The sequence below is a fragment of the Ambystoma mexicanum genome, chromosome 6q (genome assembly GCF_040938575.1).
Source record: "Ambystoma mexicanum isolate Mex_15411 chromosome 6q, UKY_AmexF1_1, whole genome shotgun sequence".
In the NCBI taxonomy this organism is placed as follows: Eukaryota; Metazoa; Chordata; class Amphibia; order Caudata; family Ambystomatidae; genus Ambystoma; species Ambystoma mexicanum.
Window position 1 is genome coordinate 694,844,927 of NC_090937.1, and position 26,940 is coordinate 694,871,866.

The 26,940-nt window shown below is 44.6% G+C and overlaps 1 protein-coding gene across 1 annotated transcript in view; it reads left to right on the top strand.

The window, feature by feature from the left end:
- Positions 1 to 26,940, top strand: part of TBC1D9 (TBC1 domain family member 9) — a 573,450-nt gene that overhangs the window by 478,298 nt on the left and 68,212 nt on the right. The window contains exons 18-19 of the mRNA XM_069631194.1: positions 1,337 to 1,423; positions 25,629 to 25,703. Of these exons, the coding sequence (XP_069487295.1) occupies positions 1,337 to 1,423; positions 25,629 to 25,703 (162 nt within the window). The remainder of the gene's footprint in view (positions 1 to 1,336; positions 1,424 to 25,628; positions 25,704 to 26,940) is intronic.

The following is a 26,940-nucleotide window of genomic DNA, read 5'->3' on the forward strand; positions in this document are numbered from 1 at the left end:
ACCCCCATGGTCAGGATCAGCAAGTGTCTGCCTTTCCCTGGCCACCTGGGAGGAGACTTTAGGCAGGATTTCAGTGAGTGATCTGTAGGATTATTCGCAAATCGCAGAACCCCATAGAATCCTTTGTCTGAAGCCTCTTCACTCGACTGCTGCTTCAAATTGTATTCCAGTATCTCCTCTTTCATCTGCCTGACCAAGAATCTGGTGTTTGTGTCTGCTGCTGCATGCTGGGGGCATCGCACTGCATCCTCTTCTTCACTTCTAAGGTACTGTGAGACTCTTGGTAGAACTTAACCTAGAGTTGCTTTGCTGCTTCCGTGTTGCTGGAGTGCAGATTCGTGTGTTTGGGAGTTCACCCATACAGGTATGCCCAGGCCTAACACCTGTGTGTATTCTCTGAAGTCCCTGAACCTTTTTTTTACAACAAAAGCTTTACTCACTTGCTACTGAAGACTTCCTCTGGAAATGTTAAACTTTCTACAGCTTGTGCCTTGCTTGTTTAGTCCTCTAATCAGACTCTGAGACACTCTTAGGGATGTACTACTAAAGCCTATGGTTCTCTATCGAATAATTGCTAAGTATTTACCTGCTTTCTGTTGGTGTTATTTCATTTATTTTACCTGAAACGGTTATTACAAAGAACAGAATCTAACTGCACTACACAGCGCACCACTCCAACAAAAAGCCCCTTCTCCATCCGCACAGAAACAAGGACTTGTGGTTCATGCAGTGAGCATCAGCAGGAGACTTCCCATGTATGCACCCCACATCTTTTTTCAATCTTCCAGCCATGAAGAGCATCCTAGAAGTATGAAGGAAGCAGGACTATGGAGCTAGGAGTACTAAAGTCCCTACTTTTGATGTGCTCCAGCTAGCCACCTTGCCTATAGATGCATAGACCTGTTGACTACCTGATGAACGTACTTGATGATGGGGATTAGTCAAAGGAATTGGGTGGCTCTCGAACATTCCGAGTGTGGACGTGCCCTTCTGTCTCCCTAGGTTCCTTTGCATTGCTTGTTGTAATATCCTACTTCAACACACTGTTGAGGTGACGTATAGTCTCTGTTGCAAGATACCCACCAGCCATCACTTTTGTGTATGAGTCTACAGTACAGTTTACAAATAAAGTTAAATGATTTCCTTGAGGAATTCCCTGTAAACTATATTAGCTCTGTAAATTAGTACCAGCTGTCTTTTTGGAGCAAATACAATGGAATAGCTTTCTTTGTACCTTCTCTGAATGTAATTCAAGTCTTGTTTTTGATCTGATTTTATGTTAACGTATGGAGCTTGCTTTAAATGGATCACCTTATCACCCCCAAACCCACTTTAGATCTATGCCCAGATCAAGAAGAGCCCGATTCTGCTTTTGAGGCAACGCAATACTTCTTTGAAGATATCACACCAGACTGCACCCACGGTAAGTCATCTGCTTTAGTTAAGCCCTGTCAATGTTTTTGTAAGCAGATGGTAGCTACACTCTTTCTGCTGGCTTGGATTTGCGTGCAGCCATATGGAAGACAGAAACGTACCACATATGTGCATTACCCAGGCTACAACCCCATTGATCACGCTTACCAGACCTCTCTAAAGCTCTGCACAGCAGTCCGCCGGAGAATAAATGGGCATATAGAACTGTAAGGTGTTTACATCCTCCAGGGCAAGTGTCCTCTTGTTGCCTGATTTAAACAAATAAGGGACATTTCTCTGAAAACGGCTCCATCGTCTCAAAATCCCCAAAATAACATAGAGCCATTGCAACACACCTGCATGTGGCCATGAGATGATTTACGCAGGCAAGGCCCACTTTGCGGACAACAGCAGTTAATACTTTATGCACATTCATTCTTACTGCACTTCTTGTATCGGAGGAACGATGTGCAGGTTGAGTGTTACCAGGTAACACAATTGACTTCCTGGTTGCATTGAGCCTGCTACATCCCTTCCTTGTACAAAACATGCATAATGGGAGGTAGAAGCATAAGAAGAGCAGTGTTGGAAGGCACATGGGTAGGATTTGTGTGGGCGGAAAATAATATGGATATCTTTATGTAGGTTAAGGCAGAAGGTGTTTTGGCAAAAAATATTGCACCTAGGAAAATTCTTGAAATCAGCAATCCCAATTTCAGGGTGCTTTACAATTCAAGAGAAATTATTGGTGTAAGAGGAACAATAATCACAGGGGAGAATAGCAATGATTGGCATAATTGTACTCTGGGAGGGCAGTCACTGGAGCCATGGTCTCGGGAGTATAGCTCAGGGGCAACGTGCTCGCCTTGGAAGCAAGACGACACAGAGCAACACAGGTTTGATCCCTGGGTCCGCGCTTAGAACCTCTGGGTATTAAGCGCGTTATCAATAACCTATCATATCATGGGTGGGGGGGTCACTGGTAGGGGGGATATTAAAATTGCCACTGTGGTAGGACATGAGGGAGTGCCCTGAGCCAGCCCAGTTGGTGGAGTGATCCCAGGTATCGAGTAAATGGGGGAGCACAGAACCAGCCCAGAAGTGGAGGATGAGTGTCATTTGAGGAAGGAGGAGGAGCCAGGAACCAGCATATGGGTAAAGACATTGCTCTTCAGTGGCTGCCTAGGCTGGACGATCTAGGCCTCCCACTATGGTGGTTTGCTAGGTCCTTTCATGTGACTAGTGGCCAATCGGCTCCATCATCCAGTTGCTGGTGCATTTGGGACGGGATTGGGCTGGTATTTAGTGAGCAGGACAGTGTGAGGGGGCTCAGGCTGATGAGCATGCCAAACCCGTAATGTTTCAGTGCTCTGGCTGCCTTAGACAGAAGAGAGTCCCGCGACTTGGGTCTACCCAAGAACCAGTTTGATCTGGTAATGTGTTGTCTGGCCATTTAGGTCCATCGTACATATACTAGTTATGTAATTCTTCTCACATCACAAAAATTAACTTGTGTGTGATGTCATCTATGATTTGCAAATGGCATTGGCTCAGACATATGTAATTAGGAAAAACAAGGGGAGTGGCCTGATACCACAGAGAAATCTTGGGCCAATAGTAATGTAATACAAAAGGGGGCTTGTGTCTGCTCTGGGAGTACTATAATTGTGTTGCTTTCAAAACATTTCAACATCAAATTAATTTTGCATAGTTACCTAATACAGCCCAAAGGGTCATCAAGCTTCAGCTATTTACTTGTTTAAATAAATGTATTTCATTTTTAATTCATGATTCATAAAATACATAAAAATACATATTTTGAAAGGACCTACATACTAATGTGGACAACAGAACATATATAATACCTCATTGAAGTTAATATGACAGTCTACGTATAGAGACCGGATATACTGATTAACAAAAACTTTAGTACAATAAAAGTGGAAAAGTATAAGAGAAAGACACTTTGCTAATTGAAAAGACATATAACCTATATGTAAGAGCCTCAAACAGATATGTGAAGTAAACAGTCTTATATTAACATTTCTGGTGTGAAAAGCCTGAAGGTGTTTACGACTCAGTCCCCGGGGATCCCTTATTCAGGTGACCAGGGAAGAGCCATCGCTATTGGATCCCGAACCTGGGGGTGAACAAGCGATGGGGGGATAGGGAGCCCTCAGCGAGTGGGTAAGAGACAACGGAAGGTGTGACATGGTATCCCCCATTTCCTGACAGTTATTTACCTCGTATTCCCTCTACCTTTATGGGATACTCGAACTCCCATAGCTCCCCTCCTTTCCTATTCAGCCCAACTACTGAGACGAGGAAGAGGAAGACTGCGACTAGGAAGATTATCACTAATAACATGTACTGGCCTTGTCCCACTAATAAGGCCAAGCAAGGTCAGGCACTCGGTCACAATCACACACACCTGAAACTCATGACCGTTTTTCAAACTATAAAAGGTGGAGCACAGAAAGACACAAAGAGGAAGGCAGGGTCCAAGAAGGAAGGAAGGAAGGCAAGCTGGATGGCGAGACGGAGGAGCAGCTGAGCAAGAGCTTCAGGGAACCAGGCAAGGGAGAACGGGACGCCGAGACACAGACAGGCTGCGAGTTGAGGCAGGAAAAAGTGTGGCAAAGGAGCCGTGTCTCCAAGAAGCCAGGCGAGTTTGGAGAAGGGAGCGCAGGGGCCAGCTGGTTCCTTTCCTCCATACATCAGCAGACTGCTTGTTTCCTCCCACGGGTCGCAAGGCTGCCCAGGAGTGTCTTGAGGAGTAGGTGGGCAAGAATCTGCCCTCAACGAGCGGAAAACAGTAGGACGCGCAAAAGCAATCACAGCCGGTGAGTTGAAAGAAAGGGAGAGCCCGGTTTCTTATACGTGCGATTGTGGAAAGCTGCAGTGTTACACACAAGGTTACATGTTGAAGAATAAAGACATTGAACTTGAAAGATTGATTGTAGTCAACTGGCGAGAGAGCTGATGAGAAACAAAGTAATGGAGCGGTGTCGTGTGAGAAGGCACGTTGTTAAACACTTGTCGAAGGATAACCGAAAATAATGAAAGCGAAATGTGTTGAAAGCCACTGAAGGGAAGGGCACAAGGGAAAGAGAGTGGGCAGAGATCCTGAAAGGCTAATGTGAAAGTGAAGGAATATTTTTTGTGAAATAAGGAACACAGTGGCATGGGCGTAATTATAGGGGGGTTACAAGCGGACAAGTCCCCCCCAACTTTAGTGGCATTACTTTTTGTCCCCTCCATCTTTCGGTGGGAGGGCCGGGGAGCCGCTTTGTGGCTTCTGCATTCATTGATCATGTAGCCAGGCTCACGCTGTCTCATTACATAATGCAGAGCTCAGCTCAGCTGATGTAAGCCAAGTGGCAAATAAGTTTGTGGTGCAAAATACATAAAATGCACTGTTGTTATATATGGAGCAACTCTATAGTCATTAGGCTTTTTTATTATAATAGCATTATATATTAAGATAAGCTTTGAAGTGAATCAGAATCACATACAGCGCTTCAGATAAGACACAATTGGCCTCATTACGACCCAGGCGGTAAGTTACCGCCTGGGTCGTACCCTTACCACCATGGTGTAAACTACGTTTACACCATGGTGGATGGCAGATTTACCGCCCCATTCCAAGGTGAGTGGGGCGGTAAATCCCCATTTCCCATTTTACCCTTCCCCATTCCCATTTTTGCCCCATAGGGCATAATGGGAGTGGGGAAGGCGCTAATTATGCCACCGTAAATTACGGTGGCGTAATTAGCACCATGGTCGCTTAGCGCCATGGATTTTAACGCCTGCAAAAAGCAGGCGTTAAAATCACCATGGCGCTAAGGGACCTTGTAATCGGGCGTTAAGGGTCGGCGCCGTTTACAGCGCAATTAACCCCTTAACGCCTGACTCATAATGAGGCCCAATGTGATTAAATGAATTGCTCAGGATCACACACTTTGGCTAAATGGTGAAACTGGGATGTGGACAATTTTAAGCAACTGTGCACATCTTCCCAGGTTTAGTTGATAAAGATATGTATTAATGTTTTGCTTTACATGTCATGTGCTTACATAATTATTTATAGCAGTGCCTTGGAAGCACACCACACTACATAATAAGCTAGCCTTTCATAGTAAACTAATTGTACACTATATACATTGTCATAGAACTGTGTTGAGGAATGAGAGTATAGCTTTAGTTTTATTCTCCCCATCCTGCATGCAAAGTCACACTAGTAACATGCAGATTAACGTGAGCCTAACAAATCCCCCTTGGGTTTTAAAGCCATAGGCTTTCATAAAGCATGCAACATTATGCACCCTTCTCACTTCTGATCACTACATCCCATACACATTTCTCAAGGGAAAAACGTCCCTGCCAATAGTCGCCCCCTCCCTCCCATCAGTGCCTAATGGCTCACAGTGTAATGCTTTATTAACACAGAGAAATGTGAAAACCCTCTGTTTCCCAGAGCTCCTTGGGATATTGTCTTGGCAGCTGGACACCTCTACCGTTCGCAAAGGGTAAGGTGTCCTACTGTCAGGCAATAAGTGTGCGGAGCAGGAATTGCTCGGCACACATTGTCCTGCCAGTGGGACACATTTCCCCTTTGGGCACCCTCTTTGAGGTGCCGAACGGCGGTGGCATCACACTGACAAATGTCCCGTTCTGGCCTCCCATTAGGTAAGCTAGTGCCTGGGGTAATTTGAACACAGAAAAATATACCTTCATTTTAATGAGTCAGAATGTTGCGAGTAATTCATGAAACCAGAATAAGCAGCCTAATGTACTGTTTTAAAATCGTGCATGCATCCATTTTGTATTATGTCTATATGCTTGTTTGAGTGGCAATAATCAAACACCAGCTCCATTCAGCCTGCTTGCAGGCCCTCTTTAGGTAGAGGAGGTGCAGGCTGTTTTATTATTGTCAATGCAGTCAATTCTAAAGACCAACTGTGGTGTTATAAGTTTCAGAAGACTGACTTGTCTTTAGAATTTCATTTTAAAGATACACCACCAGTAGTATGAAAGTTATAACAGAGCGTCGGCAATGGACTCTTGTGGTGTAGTAGTTTAGTGTTATGCCTCAGAGCCACCTTCCACCATTCCTCCACCCTGCCCCTTTGTTTCAGTTGTCATGCTCCCCCCCACCCCCAACCGTTTCAGCAAAGTTACTCCACTGCACAGTGGCTGAGGGCCCGTTCTGCAAAACTGAGTGCAAGAGGCACGGAGTGCAAGAGGCATGGAATTAAGAAACTAGCACTATTGTCAGAGTGGTCACGCATAGGGGTGAGAATACGATGCTGTTGCAAAGTTCTCTGGCAAGGTGATAATAAGAAGGACCCTGCTTTCGGAGTGGGCATGCATGGGGGTGAAAATACCATGTGGTTGTGAAGGTCTCTGACAGGTGAACATTGTGAAAAAAAAAGTACAAAAGTTGGGGAAGGAAGTTCTCCCTGAGCTCTGTGAAGCGGAGCTGTTATGTTACATTTATAATACAGCGCACGATCGACAGAGGGCATCTTGGCACTAAAGGCAAGGGGGAACAGCGACGGATACAGCGTACCTAAAAGAGCAATGTTTTAAGCGAGCGACAAAAAGGATGGTCAACAATGGCTCGCAAAGGAAGCAAGAATTTATTCCAGGATCTCGCAGCCGCCACAGAGAATGCACAACCTCCTATCCGAGACAGCCTGACCCAAGGGACCAAAAGCAGGAGAGCAGACTGAGACCAGAGAGCGCGTGAAGGAAAGTATTGAGAGAATATTTCCTGGAGATATTCCGCTCCCAGTTTAGAGAAGGCGCGGTGAACAATGCAAAGTGACTTGAACAGAATCTGCTTCTCCACCGGAAGCCTATGCAATTGTCTAAGGACAGGGGACATGTGAGCCCGTGGGGGAGGTCGAAGCACTGCCGTGGCATTTTGGAGCAGTTGGAGCCTATTTATTAGATAGACGGGTTGGCTAAAATAGAGTGAATTGCAGTAGTCGACTGCGCTGAGGACCAGTGCAGTGACCACAGGGACATAAAATTGAGCAGGAATGAAAGGAATAACCTTCCTCAGCACATGAAGCTTGAAATGGCCAGATTTGCTAACAGCTGCAACCTGATTGGCCATAGAGAGAGAAGAGGATAACTTAACCCCTTGATTTTTCACAGTAGTGGATGGAAGAGGAAACATGCCAAGAGAAGTGGGCCAAAAGTCACAAGTCCAAAATGAAAGGGTACAGGTGGGGCCCACTACCAGGACCTCAGTCTTGTTCCCATTCAATTTGAGTGAGTTCAGCGCCATCCAGGCTCCCATGTCCTCAAGACAGCTCCTCAGCCTAGATGCAGTGACCAGGCGAGGGAGGTACAAACAAACCAGCAACTGGGTGTCATCGGCACAGGAGTAGTATCTAAATCAGTGAGACCGGATAAGAAGGAGACATCTAATATATACGTCGAAAAGTATAGGCAAAAGCGCAGATCGTTGAGGGACCCCGCAAGTAAGTCTTACGGTTCAGAGCCGAAAGGGGGAGGTAGACCCATTGAGAGCGGTCAGCCAAAAAGGCTGAGAACCAGTTTAGGACTTTGTTGGATATCCCAGCGTCCGAAATCCGTGCGATAAGTATGGTGTGGTCAATCGTGTCGAATGCTGCAGATAGATCCAACAGCAGTACCGCTCCGACTCCACCCTGGTCAACCAGGCGGGCAAGGCTGTTTAAAACAGAATTTAAAACCGTCTCCATGCCCCTTCCTGGACGAAACCTTGATGGAGCTGTTTGGCTGGAAAGTGTTTCAGTCGTATTAAAGTGTTTGAAAGACAGGCAAGGGCAACCTGGGAAAGTAAACAAGAAGGAACTTTGCAAATATCTGTTTATTTGACAATTGTGAAGCCGGGTGAGGGAAGCCTGAAAGAATCCATTTAAGAGAACTGTGTTGTATATTGCACTGACATTGAATTGGAACACATTTATGGGAAATCTTTTGAACTGTGCATAACGCCCACCGTGAAGGAACTTAAAAGAGCACACATCTCGGCCGCCAGAAAATCAGCCCACTGGCTCCCTATAAAGGAGAGGGTTATATTCAAAGCCCTGACTCTAACCCACAAATGCATCCACCTCTCTGCACCAGCTTACCTATCACAAAGAATCCACATGCCACATCTGCAGGGCCAACCAGAACACCCTACGCAAACATGCTGACTGTGCCTAGGGTAAAAAGAGTCAGAGTAGGAGGCGCTAGCTTCTCCTACCTTGTCTCCCTACACTGGAACGCCCTTCCTATGACGCTTCGTGCCGAAGCCTCACGCCTTGCCTTGCCTTGCCAAAGCCATGAAAACCACTCTGTTCGCCTGATCTACACCACAGTCCCTATAGGACCTCGTGCCACCTCTCCCTATAAACCTGCAAATGTATCTGCAACTAGCTGACTGCATTAATGTGTTAACAATGTAAATTATGTAAAATGTAAAATATGTGTATTGTACCTCCCTTATTTATATTATACCTCCCTGTAACTAAGCTCCCTGCAAGTAACAGCGCTGTGGTGCCCATGGGCTGTTTTGTACGCTATACAAATGCAAACATAAATAAATAAAAATAAATAAATAAGTTTGTAAGAACCTCATTGAACTGAACTTGGAGAAGGGAGTGGTGAGCCACTTTCATTGCCATTCTGACATTCTTTTAACACACTTTTTATTATCAGACCTTTGCCCACACTTAGTTATTGTGAAATTTGAGGGCAAGTATATGTTTGATACAGACTTTTTTCCTTTGTTTGACTGACTTGGACCGTTTTGTTTTACTTAAGTTTGAGACTACTCCCATTATAGAATTAGGGCCAGATAGGAAGTCTCCATCCCCAGTCAAACTTAATAACAGTGTTGAAACTTATACTTTAGTGTTTGTGTCCTTACTTGTGATACCCATGCCTGCCTCACAGGACCATCCACCTTTTTGCCATCCGAGTTGACTGTTTTCTTTTGGTTAACTCATCACCTGTAGAAGACTGCAAGAGGTCAAGACTATTGATTGGAGGGTACAAATAGTGTACTGGAAATTGGGAATTAACTTAACAGCCCTCATCCATGCTTGCCACCAAGTATCATGACCAATGTTTATTCCCCTGGTCTCAATATGATGCAGAGCACCCTCCATGATGTCTGTGATGACCGCTTTGCCTCTTTCAGACATGAACTACGTTTTACATACTTGTCCTCTGGAAAATCACGCAATGTTTGCAAGCAGCTTCTACATCTCAATATTAGCTACCACCAGGACAGCAACCGTATCGGCCTGTCTGGGTTTCAGAGCAGAACTTTGATGAACATTTCTGCTGATGGAGTCTTGTAGCATTTCCTCCTTGTTCAAGGGGTTGGAAGATGAAGCTACCAATGGTCCCATCTGATGGTATTAGAGACATTGTTGCCCAAATGAACCCCAAATTATGTCCATGCAATCTCTGTCCCACTCACATAGTAAAGGACTGTGTTGAAGTATGTTACATTTCCCGATACATTCTGTAAACCACTCCACCCCAAGATATTATACATTCCATTTTAAAACAATCCTGGATCTCACAGCTCTTAAAGAAACCCACCTTGTATCCTGACTAACCTAGCAACAGCAGGCCCATTACAAACCCTCTATTCTGATCAAACTATTGTAATTGCAGCCAATTTTTGAGACCTACAGAAACACGGGGGATAGGCATTCTGGATGCAGGCCTGGATGAGACACTGAAACTTCCCTCGTAGACATTCACTGGCAGCTTCTATCGAACATGAACAACCACTATGACTCCCTTCTAATTATGTTGGAACTATCAGCTCCCTTTAACACAATAATTTGCATTTGATGCAGTCCCAGGAAGGCAATAAACCACCTTCCTCCCCCAATGTTCAATTCCCAGGCCTTACCAATTTTACTACAAGTGAAAACCCTAGGCATTATCTTTGACTCGCATCTCAAGATGAAATGACAGGTAATTATTTTGATTTGAAGTACTAGCTATTGTAATATCTCTACAAACACACTATATGTAATGTTGTTGAATCCTATCTAGGCTTTATTTACAGAGCAATTGTAGAAGCCAAGCTTGATTTAGTAATGCTTTTTACATGGGTTCCTCAAATACATTGATCGAGAAAGTTCAGACCCTATAATCGAGGGTTTCTAGGACACTGTCCCATGCGTCCTGTTCCACCCCATCCTACGCCCGGTGCATTGGCTGCCTACATAAACTAGGATGAAACTAAATGTTGCGACTTTAACACACAAATGCATTAGTGAGGCCGTGCCAGCTTGCTATGTGTTCCCAGAATAGCTCAGATCTATAACATACTAGACTTTCTTTAAAAGTCAAGTGAAAACAATCCTTTTTCGTCAATACGGTGATGCATAATGATCTATGTCGTTTTGTGTTTTGCTGATTCATGGCTACTCTCTGCCTTTCCGTTTAAAGAACTTTAATGCCATAGGGCTCTTGTGTTTTAGAAGAATATATAACATAAATTCAAACCAAATAAGTCGCTGGCAGAGAAGGTCTGCTCCACAGCATGGCTGCTTGACCACAGGCATGTGCTGAGTTGCTAGGAAAATACTGTCTGAAGGCATTAGCATGTACCGGATGTCCAATGTATTTTACTGACAGGTTGGGATGAATGGGGCTTTTACCAATTCCCTTTTGATACTCTGATGGGCATTCTTAAGAAATGGAGCTCAGAAAACATTTGTCAGAGGTTGGACTTTACAAGGCAAGAACGACAAACTCCATGATCCATTCCCTCTTGATCAACCGAACCATTGTAAAAAAGATTGAATGATTCTTAGGTGGTGTCTCTTTAGGGTGTGGCTGGTTGTAGAAGAAGAAATAACGATCAGGATCATGAAGACGCAAATCCTGAACAGAAATGATGAGAGAAGGTGCTGTTGGTTCCTGAAGAGCCTGTACGGGGGTAGCAGAAATCTGATGTGCCGGGGATGGATGCATGTGTGAAGCAAAATCCCAGCCACCATTTCAGCAAACGTTGAATGCAGCCATTTTGTAACAGTGCAAATTTGGTCATGGGCTGAACACAGAGGTCCTGCTCTCTCCCCCTCATCACTTGCATCATCCTTATCCCTGATTGGTCATAGTCTTCCAATGAGGCCCACATCAAGCAAGCCCTAAGCGGTGTGCCACCTAGCATCTCAGGGAAGGGCCTTCAAGTAAAGAACAAATTCTGTTTGGTCCTTGCAAATGCTAAGGCTGCCTTATATACCCCTGCATTCAGTTTCACATCCATGGAGAAGGATCACATGAGTCAAACTACGATCATTGCTAACAACTGCCAAAAATGCATAGATCACCTGCTCCTTTTAAGGTGCATTTTTGGTCACCTCTGACCCTGTGTATGTTACGTGCAGTATTGGTTATCTAGAACCCTGTGGTTTTTTTTCTTAAATTGCATTTTTATTTGCCTATGATACTGGGAATTTAATGTGCAGTGTTTGGTTGCTAAGAACCCTGTTTTTTTAAACACTGCATATTTGGACACCTAGGACCTGTGTATTGAACATGCAGTGATTGTTTGGCTTGGACCTCCTGGTCGCACTGCAACTTCATGAATCCCCCCTTCCTACCATGCTTCTGCCAATCCTGCTCCTCCTACTTACTGTTCTTTCCCTATCCCTCCCATGGCCTCTGGCCACACACCCTCTCTATGCATTACCCTCCGGCTCCCTCACACTGTCTCCCCATTCTTCACTCTCCTCCAATACATCACTCAAGCTGCTGCTCTCTCCCACCTCAACCACATCTGCTCTAGTGACAATTCTGTTGTATAAAGCACCTTACAAATGATCAATAAAATAAAAATAAATAAATAGCTGCCTCTCTCCATCTACACCCTCCTCTATGCCTCCATACTGACCTGGACTCCCTGGTTACGTACCTCAATTAACATCTAGCTCCAGGTTCTAACTCGTTCATCTCAACATTACTGAATTTGACTCTGCACTGTCCAACCCCTTCAATAATTTCTACCCTGCCAGCTCCTTTATGGCCACCCATCCATGTCCTTAACCATGGATCTGTTATGTTATGTTATGTTAAAGATTCTTGAACCGTGCACTGTCACCACTTGCAGTGTTCCTTGGTGCTCTGGCAGCTTTGTAAGGCAAGAGGGTAGGGGGGTAAGTTAGCAGGACTCCGTGTGAAAAGGAGCAAGAGAGCTGTGATGTGCTGTTGGCAGCTTCAGTTCGGTTGACACGTTCACTGAGCATAGGTGTGTTTTTCGGTTGGTAGCCATCATGTGCTGTTGTGCAAGGCTATGTGTGGCTTGTTTCGTTGTGGTGTAGTGACTTTCATGTGGTTTGTTGTGCTGTAGAGGTATGGTTGTGTTGTATGCAGAAGGATGAGTTTAGGTAGGGATGGTTAGTGGCGGTGCCTTATCCTACACTGTCTGTTTTGATTGACTGTTGCACGGATCCCTTTCCCTGTCATGTATTCCGGTGCGATACACTTGCCCTCTCTATGATGTTTGATTAATATTGGGTCCTCAGAGGGCTGTATCTTCCCCTCCCGTATATTTCCGGATTTACCACACCGATGCCGCAATTACCACACCGATGGGTTCCTGAAGTTTGGGATGTGTTCCCCGTGTCCTGTGGTCCATCAGCTCCGATCTGGGGGCCTCTCCCCTCCTTAACTCAGACTCTCCATTGGTGGTCCAACCAGGTTGGACCCATCTCTGTCCCTTGCTTTCCTTTTGACCCCCATATAGGGAAGGGTACACCTAGGTCTCCATCCCATTCGTACTGCTCTCCTCCTCCCCGCACTCCACTCCGGTCCGGCATACCCTCCAGTTTTTCTCCATCGTGTGTTCATTTCATGGTAAGGCGATGTTGTTCATTTGTTTTTGTCCCATTCAGAGTTGAAGAGCCAGGTTTTTGGGAGTTTTCTGAATTTTAGGCGGTCCTTCGTACTTCTTCTTTGGGGAGGTAGTTCCAAAGTTTTACAGCTAAGCAGGAGAATGCTTGTCCACCATGTTTTCTTCTTGTGTACAGTTTCAGTTCTAGGCGGATGTAATTTATTGATCTGAGTGTTCTAGTCGGCTTGTAGATGGTGATTTTCTTTTTTATGAATTACACTCCTAGGCCGTGGATTGCTCTGTGTGTTATGCACATAGTTTTGAAGGTGATTTTTTTTTTTTGACTGGGAGCTAGTGTAACATCCTTACTGCTGGAATGATGTGGTCCCTTCATGAGAGTTTTAGGAGAAGTCTGGCAGCTGAGTTCTGTATACGTTGCAGTTTTTTCAGTAAATAGTCCAGTATTCCTAGGTATAAGCTGTTGGCGTAGTCTATCCTGGACTTGAGGGAGATGATGGCCAGTGTCTTGTGCGAGAACAAGACTGATGGTAGAATCTTTTTGATCGTGTGTGGATGGAAGAAGCATTTCTTAATTATCGCATTTACGTCGAGGGTCCTAGAGCGGAACGAGAGAGTCGACCCATGGAATGAAGAATTCAAGGAAGGAGGACGTCTGCAGCCACCTCTAGCGACCGCCAGTGACTGCTGAGTAACCACTGCTGCTCCAACCTCCTCTTCTGATCGAGAGGCTGGACAACTTCCTGCCCTGGACCGGTGGGCTAACCAGTCTCGAGACGAGCTGCATTTTGAGCCATCCCTCAAAGAGCTGTGACCGTCCTGGGCTGCCATTTCCCAATACCCTGGGACCTGGACCAATTTGTGGTGCATCATCTCCTGAACTGCAGTTTCGTCTGGTACTTCATGGGCTTCCTGCTGGGACTAAAGTGACTATTTCCTGCTCTGAGACATCTCCCCTTCCAATTCGGGGACCGTGAAACAGAGAGAAGCCTGCTGTGTGACAACAGTCGCTGACCTGAAGCCTGTGTCGAGTACCAATGATCAAGAAACTGACCATCTGCTCCTGCTAAATCTTCTTTCTTCAGCTTCTAGGCCAAGAGTCCGAACAGGAGCTTCTGTCACCTCACAAGGGCACCTGCCAGCGACACGGTCTTCTTTCTTCTGAAAAGGTACTGTCCTGCTCCTAGGTGCTTTCCCAGGTGCTTACTGTGTTGAATCAGACTCCTCCTGAGCTCTCTGAGACACATTGGGGTGGACAACCCAACTGTGTTCTCCCAGGCCTAAGGACACTGTTCCTTTGGTCCGCAATCCTTCAGGGGGTCTACCCAACCTCCCTGTACCATCTTTTAACTAAACCTGGGAAGCATGGGAGGCGCGGCGTGGCCTACTCCTTTGTTCCTGCTTCCAAATGACGTCTTGCAAGGAACCTTCCCTTCCGCCATGTTAAGCCCACACAACCACGGTAAGCCTTGGGGCTTTTTCTTGCACCTTTAGCAGGGAAACCAGAAATCTGTACATTTGAGACTTACCAGCCACTCGCTAATAAAGGGCCTCTCTACAACCTTTCTTGCACTCCGGCAAGTTGTGCTGATTTGCCCCTGCTTACTACCTTGCAGCCTATACAGCCCTAATGTATGAGGTTAGCCATTCCATATGACAGCTCTGCTTCACCAAGATCCTAAGATAGGGGTGCAGGGGTGCACAGCCAGTTATTAATTTATCTATAATATATAACACATTTCCAGATATCAGTCTCTTGAAATTAAATGAATCTCTAATTGTTTCAGGTGCAGGCGGGCTGAAGTCACAAGGCCACTTGGGACGAGAAATTGTCACGAAACAGAACTGTGTATTACTATCCAGTAGGCCCAAATGCACTCCTGATTGGGTACAGGGCCCAATGTTCATTCGTGAATGTTTGAATAAGGCTTTAGCCTATAAAGGCTTAAATTTGTATTTGTACATTCATTCAAATTCTTGCTGACTATCAAAGGTTATTTTATAAGCTTTACTGAACAGTGTATCTCATTCAATAGAACGAGTCCCCAACACAAATGTTAGAGAATCTCTTCCCTTTAATTCTCTAATTTTAAACAAAATTAATATAATAAACAACAGATAGCAGATATCAACATGATTCTTCTTTTTGTAACAAAATATCAAAACATCAAACAAGAAGTGAACATAGGAATACAATTGTCTCTTAGAGCGGATAACTCCCTCCAGGGAAACCCTTCAAGGTTGTAACAAGTAACCAACACGTTTCAGATCAAAGATCCATCTTCAGGGTAGGGGCATCTCTGTTCCTATACATGGTGAGCTATGAAAAGTAGCAATTTCCTTAATTCTGATCCTGTGGGAAATTCAAACGAACATTCATTTTAATAAGTTTTTAAATAGAGAAAGGCTAAAAGTAGGGTAAGGGGAGGCTAGTGCTACTAACCTATCCCAGCAGGCTGGTAAGGTCCAGAAAATGACCTATCAATGGAACAAGAGAGGAAAAAATAGCCAAGGTAAGCGTTTTTAGTAATGTAAAAAACTACTCAGAAGTAGCAAAATGTAATGGGAAGTGACATCCCTGCACTCACCCAGTCTTCTGGTGAAGATCACTGGAGACTGGGATGCGGCCACGCACAGTACGGCAGAAACCCTAAAGTAAATACGTGATACTCATATTTAGGGACATGAGGCAACCTCATGAAGAATCACAAAACATTAAACATTAATCTCCATTCAATCTAATGCATTTAAAATCGGGTGGCGGACAGTAGTCCATAGAACGCTTGATCGTGAAATCTAGAGCCTCACAAGCAACGTATATCTCTCATAAGGGCGGCACACATGGAGAAAGCGCGTGCACAGCCCCATCAGTCTTGATTCCCAAAGGGGACTGAACAAGGACTCACCGAGTTGTGGAGTTTCTCCTCCCGCACCGACTGCTAGACTGAAAGCAGCGCGGCTATGGGTAGTGTCCTAAGTTGACCCGGCAACCCCACGCATGTGCACTGGGGCGGCCGGGCGGAAGCCATCTTGGTGTGTGCCTACGACCGTAACATAGGTTGTCATGGGGATTAAGAATGCGTGGGAACATCCAATCTGTTAACAATCTCGATGAGCTCAACTAGTGGGGATAATGACCTAGTATACTGTGTGTATATTAATAGAAGGAATGGAACGTGACAGATGCGCGTGGGGGCACCACCGCGGTTCAAGGGAATCTGTGGGGTGCCTCCGCGACGCATCAATTGTGTTCACTCATAAGGGCTTCTGGAGGGTTGCGCAATGGCCATATAACAAAGATGTGCAGTGCTGGTATATTGGTTGCATTTGTCACTTCATTGGTATACAATCAATTACAGATCACAAGGTACATACATGACGAATTATTTTACCCTGCCTTGATTCCACCTGGCGTCTTGCCAAGTAACATAACTAGACAAGGCCATATCTTAAGCACAGTGTAACATTAATCAGGCATTGAGCAAGGTCAAGTCGAAATTCGAACCCTCAGATTCTCAAATTCACAGAGCAATAGTTCAAGCGGTTATGATTAACATTGGTGCATTCAGAAGCATAATTTGAATCATGTGGTATATATTCCAAAGTCACACAAAACACATTAGGTCAAACTCAGTGTTCATGCCTCGCGGGCTTAATGAGTCCAAAAGTTCGATCCATAGGATCTCCCGCTGTGACAATTTACGTTGTACATCGCCCCCTCTGCTTCCTGCCGTTACCTGCTCTAAGATGACACATTTTAGCTGTGCAACGGTGTGCCGTGCTTCTGCAAAGTGGACTGCAACCGGTGATTTCTGATTTTTTGTCCGAATATTGGACTTGTGCTCGGTCCATCTCGTTTTCGCCTTCCTGGTTGTCATGCCAACATAGTAAAGTCCACATGGGCATTTCAAAGCGTATATTACATTCTGGGCGTCACAGGTACAGGAGTGTTTTAGTAGTACAGATTTCCCTGAATTGGGGATGCGAGATGAAGTTGCCCCTAATGATATCACTGCAATGTTGGCAGTTGTGGCACGGGAGCGTGCCTTTAAATTAAGTTGATGTCACTGGGGATAGAATCTCGGCCTTCACTAGGCTCTTACGTAGAGATTTGCTGTTTCTGTATGCAAACGTCGGAAGATCAGGGAACAAGTGTTGTAATTGTGGGCCCAACTGTAGCATTGGCCAATGTTTTTTTATTGCCCTCTTAATTCTCATACTTTGTACTGAGTATGTGGTAACATACATTAGTTGTTCCCCAGACTTCGGTGGTTTAGGTACAAGCAGGGTCTCTCAATTTATGTTTCTGACTTTTCCTGCTACGTTGGTAATCAAGGTTGGATCATAACCCCTTGCTGCAAATTTTGTCTCCAATAGGGACGACTGGCGTTCATATTCAGTGCTCTCTGAGAGGTTTCTTCTGTACTATCGACTGTTCGTTTTGGGTGGAAGCTCGTTGCTAATAGGCTATTTCTATCCGTCTGCTTGGTATAGATCCTAGTTTCAAGTTTAGCCCCAGCTGCATAAACTTCCACATCCAAGAAGTGGATTATCGTACTGCTTGTCTCAGTAGTGAATTTGATTCGGGGACTCATCTCATTCATCATCCGAAAGAGGTTCTCTAATTCGTCATGTGGGCCTGTCCAAATGCCAAAAATGTCATCTATATATCTGACGTATAGTGACAGGTGTTTCGTCCATCTTGGTGAGGTAAGCACATGTTCATGCTCTAAATAGTACATAAATGCATTTGCATAGCAGGGGGCCATGGCCGCCCCCATACTTGTGCCAGTGATTTGTACAAAAAAAATCGGTCCTGAAATTTTAAGAAGTTGTTTCTCAGTACGACCTTCAATAAAGTGAGGACAAAGAGTCTGTCTCCTTGGCATTTGTTTGATCTCAAGCCGGCTTCATGGGCTATGTTCATATATAGCGACGTGACATCCATAGTGAACAGTAGATCTCTGTCTTGTACAAACTGCACGCTGTTTAATTTTTGCAGGAAGTGCATCGTCTTTCACGTAAGTAGGTGTTTCTTGGATCAGAGGTTGAAGAATTTTGTCCAGATATTGAGCAAGTGGTTCGAGGAGACTGTCTGTTGCCACTATAATCGGACGTCCAGGAGGTTTAAGTAATCTCTTGTGGATCTTTGGTAATATGTATATCACCGGCATGATGGGATGTTTGTTCTCAAGGAACCGTTGTGTTTTTTCTGAGATAAGCTCATTCTCTTCCGCCTCATCCAGGACTCCTTTAATCAGAGCATGTACTGTTTCGGTAGGGTTCATTGGAACTTCAAGGTATGTTTCTTCATCCGTCAGTTGCCGTTCTATTTCTTCAAGGTAATCTTGCTTGTTCATCAGTACGAGGGCACCTCCCTTATCAGCCGGTTTGAAGATAACTTCCTGGTTATCCAAAAGGTTCTTTAGTGTCTGTCGCTCCCTTTTGGAAAAATTACCTTGAGAGTCAGTTTTGAATTGTATCCTTTTGAAGTCCTGCAGGACCGTCTTCTCGAATGTGGATAAGATATGGTTCTGCACCGAAGGATAGAACGTGCTTTTGGGACTAAGTTCCAGGAATTTGTGTGGTTCCTTTCCTGAATCGTCCTCATCCAAGGAGTCAAAAAATACTTTGAGTTTCAGCTTGCGCATCAGCTTAAAGAAGTCTATCTTTTCTCGAATTAATGTACTGTTGTTCTTGGGAACGAAGGATAAGCCTTTCTTCAGGACTTGTATTTCCATCTTCGAAAGATGGCATAATGAAATGTTGACAATCAAGTTTTCTTCGTCCCCTTTTTCCTCTGAGGATTTCTTCTTTTTTCCTCTTCGGATTGGCTTTTCTCTCAAGAATTTGAATAAATGTACAAATACAAATTTAAGCCTTTATAGGCTAAAGCCTTATTCAAACATTCACAAATCAACATTGGGTCCTGTACCCAATCAGGAGTGCATTTGGGCCTACTGGGTAGTAATACACAGTTCTGTCTCTCACCAAGATCCTACCCACCTGTGCTGAAACCAGCCTCCATATAAGCTACCTATGACTGCCCACTAAAGTTCAACTGGGAGCCATACTGTGCTATCCACTTGCCTAGCCAATGTCTTGGGCAGCCTGCAAGCCTATGCTGATCTTTGCCCAATGTGCCTTTGTGTGTGCATTTTAGTCATTACCTTTGCTGATCTTTGCCCACTGTGCCTGTGTGTGCATTTTAGTCACTGCCTATGCTGATCTTTGCCCAATGTGCCTGTGTGCATTTTAGTCACTGCCTATGCTGATCTTTGCCCAATGTGCATGTGTGCATTTTAGTTACTGCCTATGCTGATCTTTGCCCAATGTGCCTTTTGTGTATTTTAGTCACTGTCTATGCTGATCTTTGCCCAACGTGCATGTGTGCATTTTAGTTACTGCCTATGCTGATCTTTGCCCGATGTGCCTTTGTGTATTTTAGTCACTGTCTATGCATTTTAGTCACTGCCTATGCTGATCTTTGCACAATGTGCCTGTGTGCATTTTAGTTACTGCCTATGCTGATCTTTGCCCACTGTGCCTGTGTGTGTGCATTTTAGTTACTGCTTATGCTGATCTTTGCCCAATGTGCCTGTGTGCACTTTAGTCACTGCCTATGCTGATCTTTGCCCAATGTGCCTGTGTGCATTCTAGTCACTGCCTACGCTGATCTCTGCCCACTGTGCCTTGTGTACTTTAGTCACTGCAGCCCACCGTGCCTCTGTGTAATTTAGTCATTGCCTATGCTGATTGCCACACTGCAGCCCACTGTGCCTTTGCGTAACCTAGTCTTTGCCTATGCTGCTCTTTGCCCACTGTACCAATGTGTAATTTAGTTAATGCAGCCTACTATGCTCATGCTATTTGAACCTCAGTCATTGCAGCCCACTGAGCCTATGCTATCTTCTGCCCATCTGAAGCAGCCTACCCAGCCCGCTGTGTTTACTGGAATTTAGTTCTACATCATGAATAGCACACCATGTAGCCTGCTATTGTATTTACTTCTAATTATCCACCACAGAGAGGATAGTAGCTTCCCCACAGTGCTCATGAGACCCCTATACAATTCTACCATGACCATCCTCTCTACCAACACCAGTATGGAACACCCGGATCTGAGTCCCTCAACTGAGTTTCCTAGCAACCCATGTAGTCTACGCCGTAGAAATTCTAGGCTTAGAGCTAGACTCTCAAAACTCCATGACCCTCTTGACTAGAAACTTACCTCCAACGAACAAAAGATCTAACACCCAGAAGGCTAATATCACCCATCTCAATAACCGGAGACTACCTCTCACCTATACCAAAATTGAACCGTCCCATCCGATAGCTCCCCCCCCTCAAAGGGGGATTAATAAATGCCAGATCCCTTACAGCACATGCCACAGACATCTGCGATTTGATAGTGCTTGATAACTTGGACTTCATCGCTATTACAGAGTCTTGGCTGCATGACGCAACAGGACCCCTACTCTCCTTAGCAATCCCAGAAGACTTTACAATACTCAGGCAAGACAGAACCAATATGCGTGGTGGCGGTATTGCTATCATCGCTAAAACTAGCTTAGGTATGAGAATTTCACCTACAATAGCATCCGATACTTGTGAATCGCTCACCATTAAACTTCCACTAGCTAGCTCCCAAACATTGACTATCCACCTCATCTACACACCACCAGGACCCCTAGGGACATTCGAGGAGGATTTGCACAACTTACTCTCCAACAACCTCAAAACCTCCTCCCAACTACTTATCCTAGGAGACTTCAATTTGGGCTTCAAGGACCCCTCAGATAAAAATGCCACCATCATTGCCAATTCCCTTTCCAATCTGGGTATGACGCAAAAAACTCTATAACCCACTCACAATAAAGGTAGAATCCTCGATTGGCTAGCAGACTATAACTGTACCGCCAATATCAAAGCCATTATCCCACAACCTTGGACAGACCATTTCTTCCTGTCATTTGAATTATCTACCTCCAGACCACCTCCACCAGCTTCCATCATGGCCCCGCCTTGCCTAACAAGAAATAACAAGAGCATTACCAGAGAGAAAGTGATACCGGCTATCCTACCTACCCTCAATGGATTAGAGGATCATTTAGACCCAGAAACATTAGTCAATGAGTATAACAAAATTATGTTAACTACCCTTGACAACATTGCACCTCTGAAACTCAGACAAAGTAAACCCAAATCTCACCTAAACAAATGGTTTACCCCCGAACTAAAGGATCTGCGACTACTTGCGAAACAGCGTGGAGGCTCACCCCTTCAGAAGATCATAAAATGAAATTAACAGAAATCTCCTCCCAATATAAAAAAGAAATGCATTTGGCCAAACAGAACTCATTCAATAAGCGTATTTCCAACGCCAACTCAAGCATCAGGGAACTGTTCACCATCCTCAAGGAACTAGAGTCACCCATCCCCACTCCGGATACATGCACCAAAGATAAAACGTGGTGCACCGATATTCAGCAAGCCTTATCAAACCAAATTTCCTTACTCCAAACGAAAATAGCCAAAAAGAAAGCCTCCCTTACACAACCATCTAAGACCATTAATTCCATTATAGACCTTGCACCAAAGGCTCAGGACCCAGCTATGCGGTTCATGTTCTCAAAAACCTCTATCCTTGAGGTGGAGAAAGTCATCCTCTCTCTTAAGCCATCAAATTGTCAGGACGATTCCTGACCTGCCCAGCGGATAAAAGATGCTGCTAGGGATCTTTCCCCGTTTATTGCCAAACTTGTCAACTCTTCATTCACGTCTGGCACGGTGCCCACCAATCTAAAACAATCCTGAGTACTACCACTGCTCAAAAAGCAAACGCTAGACCCTCTTATACCCACAAACTACCGTCCCATTACGACAGTCCCCTTCCTGCTTAAAATCTTGGATAAGATTGCCTGTAATCAAATCCAAAGTTTTCTGGAACAACACAAACTCTTAGGAGAGCGCCAATCAGGATTCCATCCCCAATACGGCACATAGACTGCTCTCATTGACCTAAAGGCACAAATAGATGAACTAAGAGATAAAGGAAAAATGGCTCTCCTCTTGCTGCTGGACCTCTCGGCAGCATTTGACCTCATGGACCATGGGGTACTTTGCAGACGTTTAGACTCTGCCACACATTTCTCCAGAGAGGCTATAACTTGGATTGAATCCTTTCTTAGCAACAGGACCATGAGGGTGTTCTCCCCATCGGCAGCGGCGGACCCAATCCCCATCCGGTGCGGAGTTCCTCAGGGCTTGTGTGTCTCCCCGACTCTTTACAACATATTTACTAAGCCCCTTTATGATGATCTGGACCATCTCGGCATCACCTACACTAACTATGCAGATGATACCCAGATTCTCCTCCCACTTTCCGGGGATTACAACAAGGATTTGGCCTTGGTAAATAGGGTGTATATCATCGTCCAGGCATGGATGGCAACCCACGGTCTATGCCTGAACGATGATAAAACAGAGTTGATCATCCTTGGGACGCATTCTAACCTTAAAAAACTTAGCCAGGACTATACCTCATTTGAAATTGATGGGAATATCATCAAGGTATATAAACACGTGAAGACACTTGGCTTCTATTTGGATGCCACCCTTTCTGTCGACAAACAGGTGAAGTCATTGGCTTCGCCACAGCCTACACATGTAAGCTCATTAGAGCAGGCAAGCACTTTCTCTCTGACAACAACTGCCTCATCCTAGCGAGAACACTAATCCTCTCGAGGCTCGACTATTGTAACGCTCTCTACATTGGAGCAAATAAATCCATCACCCACCAAATTCAAATTCTACAAAACGCCCTACGAGCCGCCCTCGGTGTCTCTAAGAGATCGCATATTTCAAAGATCAGGCGTCAAAACAACTGCCTGTCCACCTAAAATAAAATACACTTAAAAGTAGCGTCCCTGGTTCAGAAAGCCCTGAACAATGCCGCACCAAGCTATCTCTGTAACAAACGCACTAAAAGAAACCCCACGTGCCCTGCCAGAACTTCAAATGCCAATAGCCTCATCATTCCAAGATTCAGGCTAACTAAGGCGGGGGGGTAGCAGCTTCCAGGTTCAAGCGGCCCAATTATGGAACTCACTGCCAAACCCTCTACCTGAGGAGCAGCCCTTTCCAAAATTTAGAAGCAACTACATTAATCTGCTGAGGTCTGCCAATGATTAGCTCATTGGCAACCACTTATCCTCACGCAACCCTAACATACACATATCACTATCCTGCTCTCCTTTGAATTTATGGACCTCCTCACTCTGCCCATCTGCCCGCTGAGCTACGTCCATCTAGTGCCTGTATATATACTGTCCTTATTGTACTTTGTACTCACTTTGCGTGTATTTTGTGTGTAAATTGCAATTGCCACCTACCTGTGATATATTGTATTTTGTATTTTGTACTCCGTATGCAACCCATGACCCTACCCTGTAACTTAAGCTTCGCACTTTCTGGACTGCTGCACCAGGCTACCCTCCGGTCTGGTGCGCATTATAAGTGAATAAAACAAACAAACAAACCTTTTACTTACTTGCAACTTTGACAGTGTCTGCCTTCATTTCTTCTGCTACCCACGGGCCCTGGTCACCCAGTGCCCAGTGATCCCAAACTGACTTTGAGACTCTCGTCCCCAGATAGGACTGGACTTTATAAAGTATAGACTACCAAAGAGTTACTTCTCAGTATCCTTGTTGTATTACCTGAGTGTTGGTTAAAGAATTGATTTGCTACTCTGACTACTTATCTGTATTCATCTAAAGTGTACTTTTGCTTTGAGTAATGCTTAAATGTCTTACTGCATAAATGTGAATAATTTTACTAGCCTGTGATTGTAATATTATGTTAGTTGCCTTAGTATTGTGAATAAAATAACCATCTTTTTACAAAACTACAGCGTGTGAGTGTATTCTTGACTATAGATGTGCCCTGAGTTATGTGTCCTTACTACTGCCCTTGTCCCTCCTAGACTAAGCCTGGCTGCTCACCATTGCTACCAAAACCTTTGGGTGGTTCAGGCCAAATCTAAGAGTTGGAGCCTTGTACTCCTAAGGGTGAGTTTTTTATAGGCCTACCAAAGGTGGACTTAAACTCCCCAAAAATCGGATAAAATCCTGCTGACTCTCTGGAACAGTTGTCCTAGTCGTGTCCCTTTTTCGTAGTTTTCTTAACCTGCAATTGTAGACCCTAAAGTTGAACTCCAGTTCAGGGCCCAGTTGGACCCTCAGCATCAGCGGTGGAATTATGCCTGGTTTTGCAATCCTTGGACCAAGGTCGAGTAGCACGTGAGTCCCGGGCAAGAACTACACGGTGCACACCCCGTTCCAACCTTACATGGGAAGGTGTTGCTTGTGCGAGGTGCTGAGGTGAAAAGAGGATCTACATGATGGTGACGTTTCTTCTTCTTCTAACGTATAAAGTCCTTGATGTCCTGAAAACGAGGACATGAAAAATGCCCTTCCAGTGATAAAGCCTGTCCCCTAGTGAGCAGGCAACAAAGCATTGCACAGCAAGCAGTGCTCCTAAGCATGCTTGGACCCCAAACACTCAAGACTCATTGCATGATGGTCAGCTGGGAGCTAGCTATACTACAAAAAGGGAAATCGGGGAAGGAGGGGGGATCTGAGAATAAGCATGTGGCGACAAAAGTGTAAAAAAGTTGTCTTGGGAAAGGTAAGTTGGGGAAAAACAGACCCTCAAGCTGTGAGGCATCTGGTCCCATTGGGCGTGGTGACAAGGAATGGGGCAATAAAAGTGGGCAGAGCATGAGGAATGTTTTGCTGCTGCATGAATGCTCTGTATTACATCATATTATAGAAATGTTGTTCTGCGGTGCAATAATGGTTATGGCCTGTTCCTGTGGAGGAAAGGGGAATGAGGAGTATAGCATTTTCCGTGATGGATCATTTGATGAGCGTCACTGCAAATGCAGTAACTCACCTCGTGGGACTGGAGGCCTCATTCCAGTCCTTTGTCCACATGGGTGCAGGGAGCCAGTGAATACCCAGGTGTCAGCAAAGCACCCTATACTAAGGAATGCCTTAAGGAGTGGTCTGTGGGGGTTCCCCTGCACCCGCAGTTTGTCTTTCTTATATCTGATAATTTGTCAGTCGGAGAGAACTATGTGGTAGAGATGTGAGGAACATTATACTGCTCGCAGCCTGCCTTCCAGTTCATGTGTGTTAGGGGCACTGTGCCTAACCATTGGGTTGCAAATTGAAATATACTCTTGTAAATATGACTGTTAAGTGTTTGGTTTGGATTCTGTTTTCTGTACTGATGTCTGAGAGCTTTCTTTTTGACTTCTCCTCTGTAATTCTTGACCCCCCAGTGATTGGATTGGACTCCAGGAATAAACAAGGAGTAGAAGAGGGGTTTGTTGCAGTGAGTCTCAAGACTAACAAAGGTAGAGTCCTCCAAGCATGGTACTGATATGCATAGCATTTCGTTTTGCCATTGTACTGCTTATTTTTCGTGCCATACATCATACCCCAGGCCTCTGTGACAAATATGACCTTTGAAGTGCCTCTGAATTTTATTTTCCAAAATGAATTTAAGATGCACTTGGTTGCATACAGTAGTTGCCTATGCAGATTCCTGGCTGTTAGGACAGTTTTTCTAAAGTTCAATTGAGGGCTTCATAAAACCATATCTTGGGCAGTACAAAGCGTCACTCTTAGTATAAGGATGTACCACCTGAGAACATTTGGTAGCGTAGACCCAGCAGCCAGGCTTATCTTAGGAGAGAGAGTGGGCTGTAGCTTGGTACAAAGAAATTGTAGCATACATATGGTCCAAAGAAACACTGAAACACTATGTATTATTGTAAAAGTAAAATTTGTATTTAAATACAAGTAGGCCAAGATAAATCTTGGGTATGTAAGTACTATAACATCTCATAAACACAATTATAAAAAAACAACTCAATACTTATGGGTTACAACCCAAAGTATAAACTTATTTAGATTACACTAAGCAGTCAAGGTGAGTCAAACCTACAACACATTCAGAATGGCAGTCAGCTATTCTTGGGGAGTAAAACCAGGTTATCTTTAGAATACAATCAGTAATTGAAGGGTAGTAGATCCTGTCAGACATGCAGTGACACTCGGTTAAATAAACTATTCCATAAACTAACCCAATTACAAGTATACACTGTCTAAGAGATATTACTTTGTAGCACGCAGTTCAGAGCTACTAATGTAACTCGTATACTTTCTGGGGTTGCATGTGATAATGTCCCTGCAAAAATGTCACCTGGCAAAAAAGTCGTCTAAAAATAGCCATGTTTTGTAGGGACATTATCTCAATGAAATATTTTTTTTTTCAGGGGGTCCGGGGGACACCCAGCTCTTCTTGACACCATATATGTCACCACAACCTGTCCCAGCGACATTATGTATGGTGACTATAGATATGGGGGCATTATTACCGGATACCCTTTCTGTAGGGCCTTAAACTACTCAATGATAAGTATGAACACTCAAAAATTATTTCAGAATGCACTAAGCAATTCATGGAAAGCAAAACCCAATTGCAGTTTAAGACAGACACAAAGTAGTTCAAGGTAAGTAATTGACCTATTACACTATAACAGGAAACTACCTAAATAGTAGTGGCTTGTGCCAGAAATTGTTTGGAGA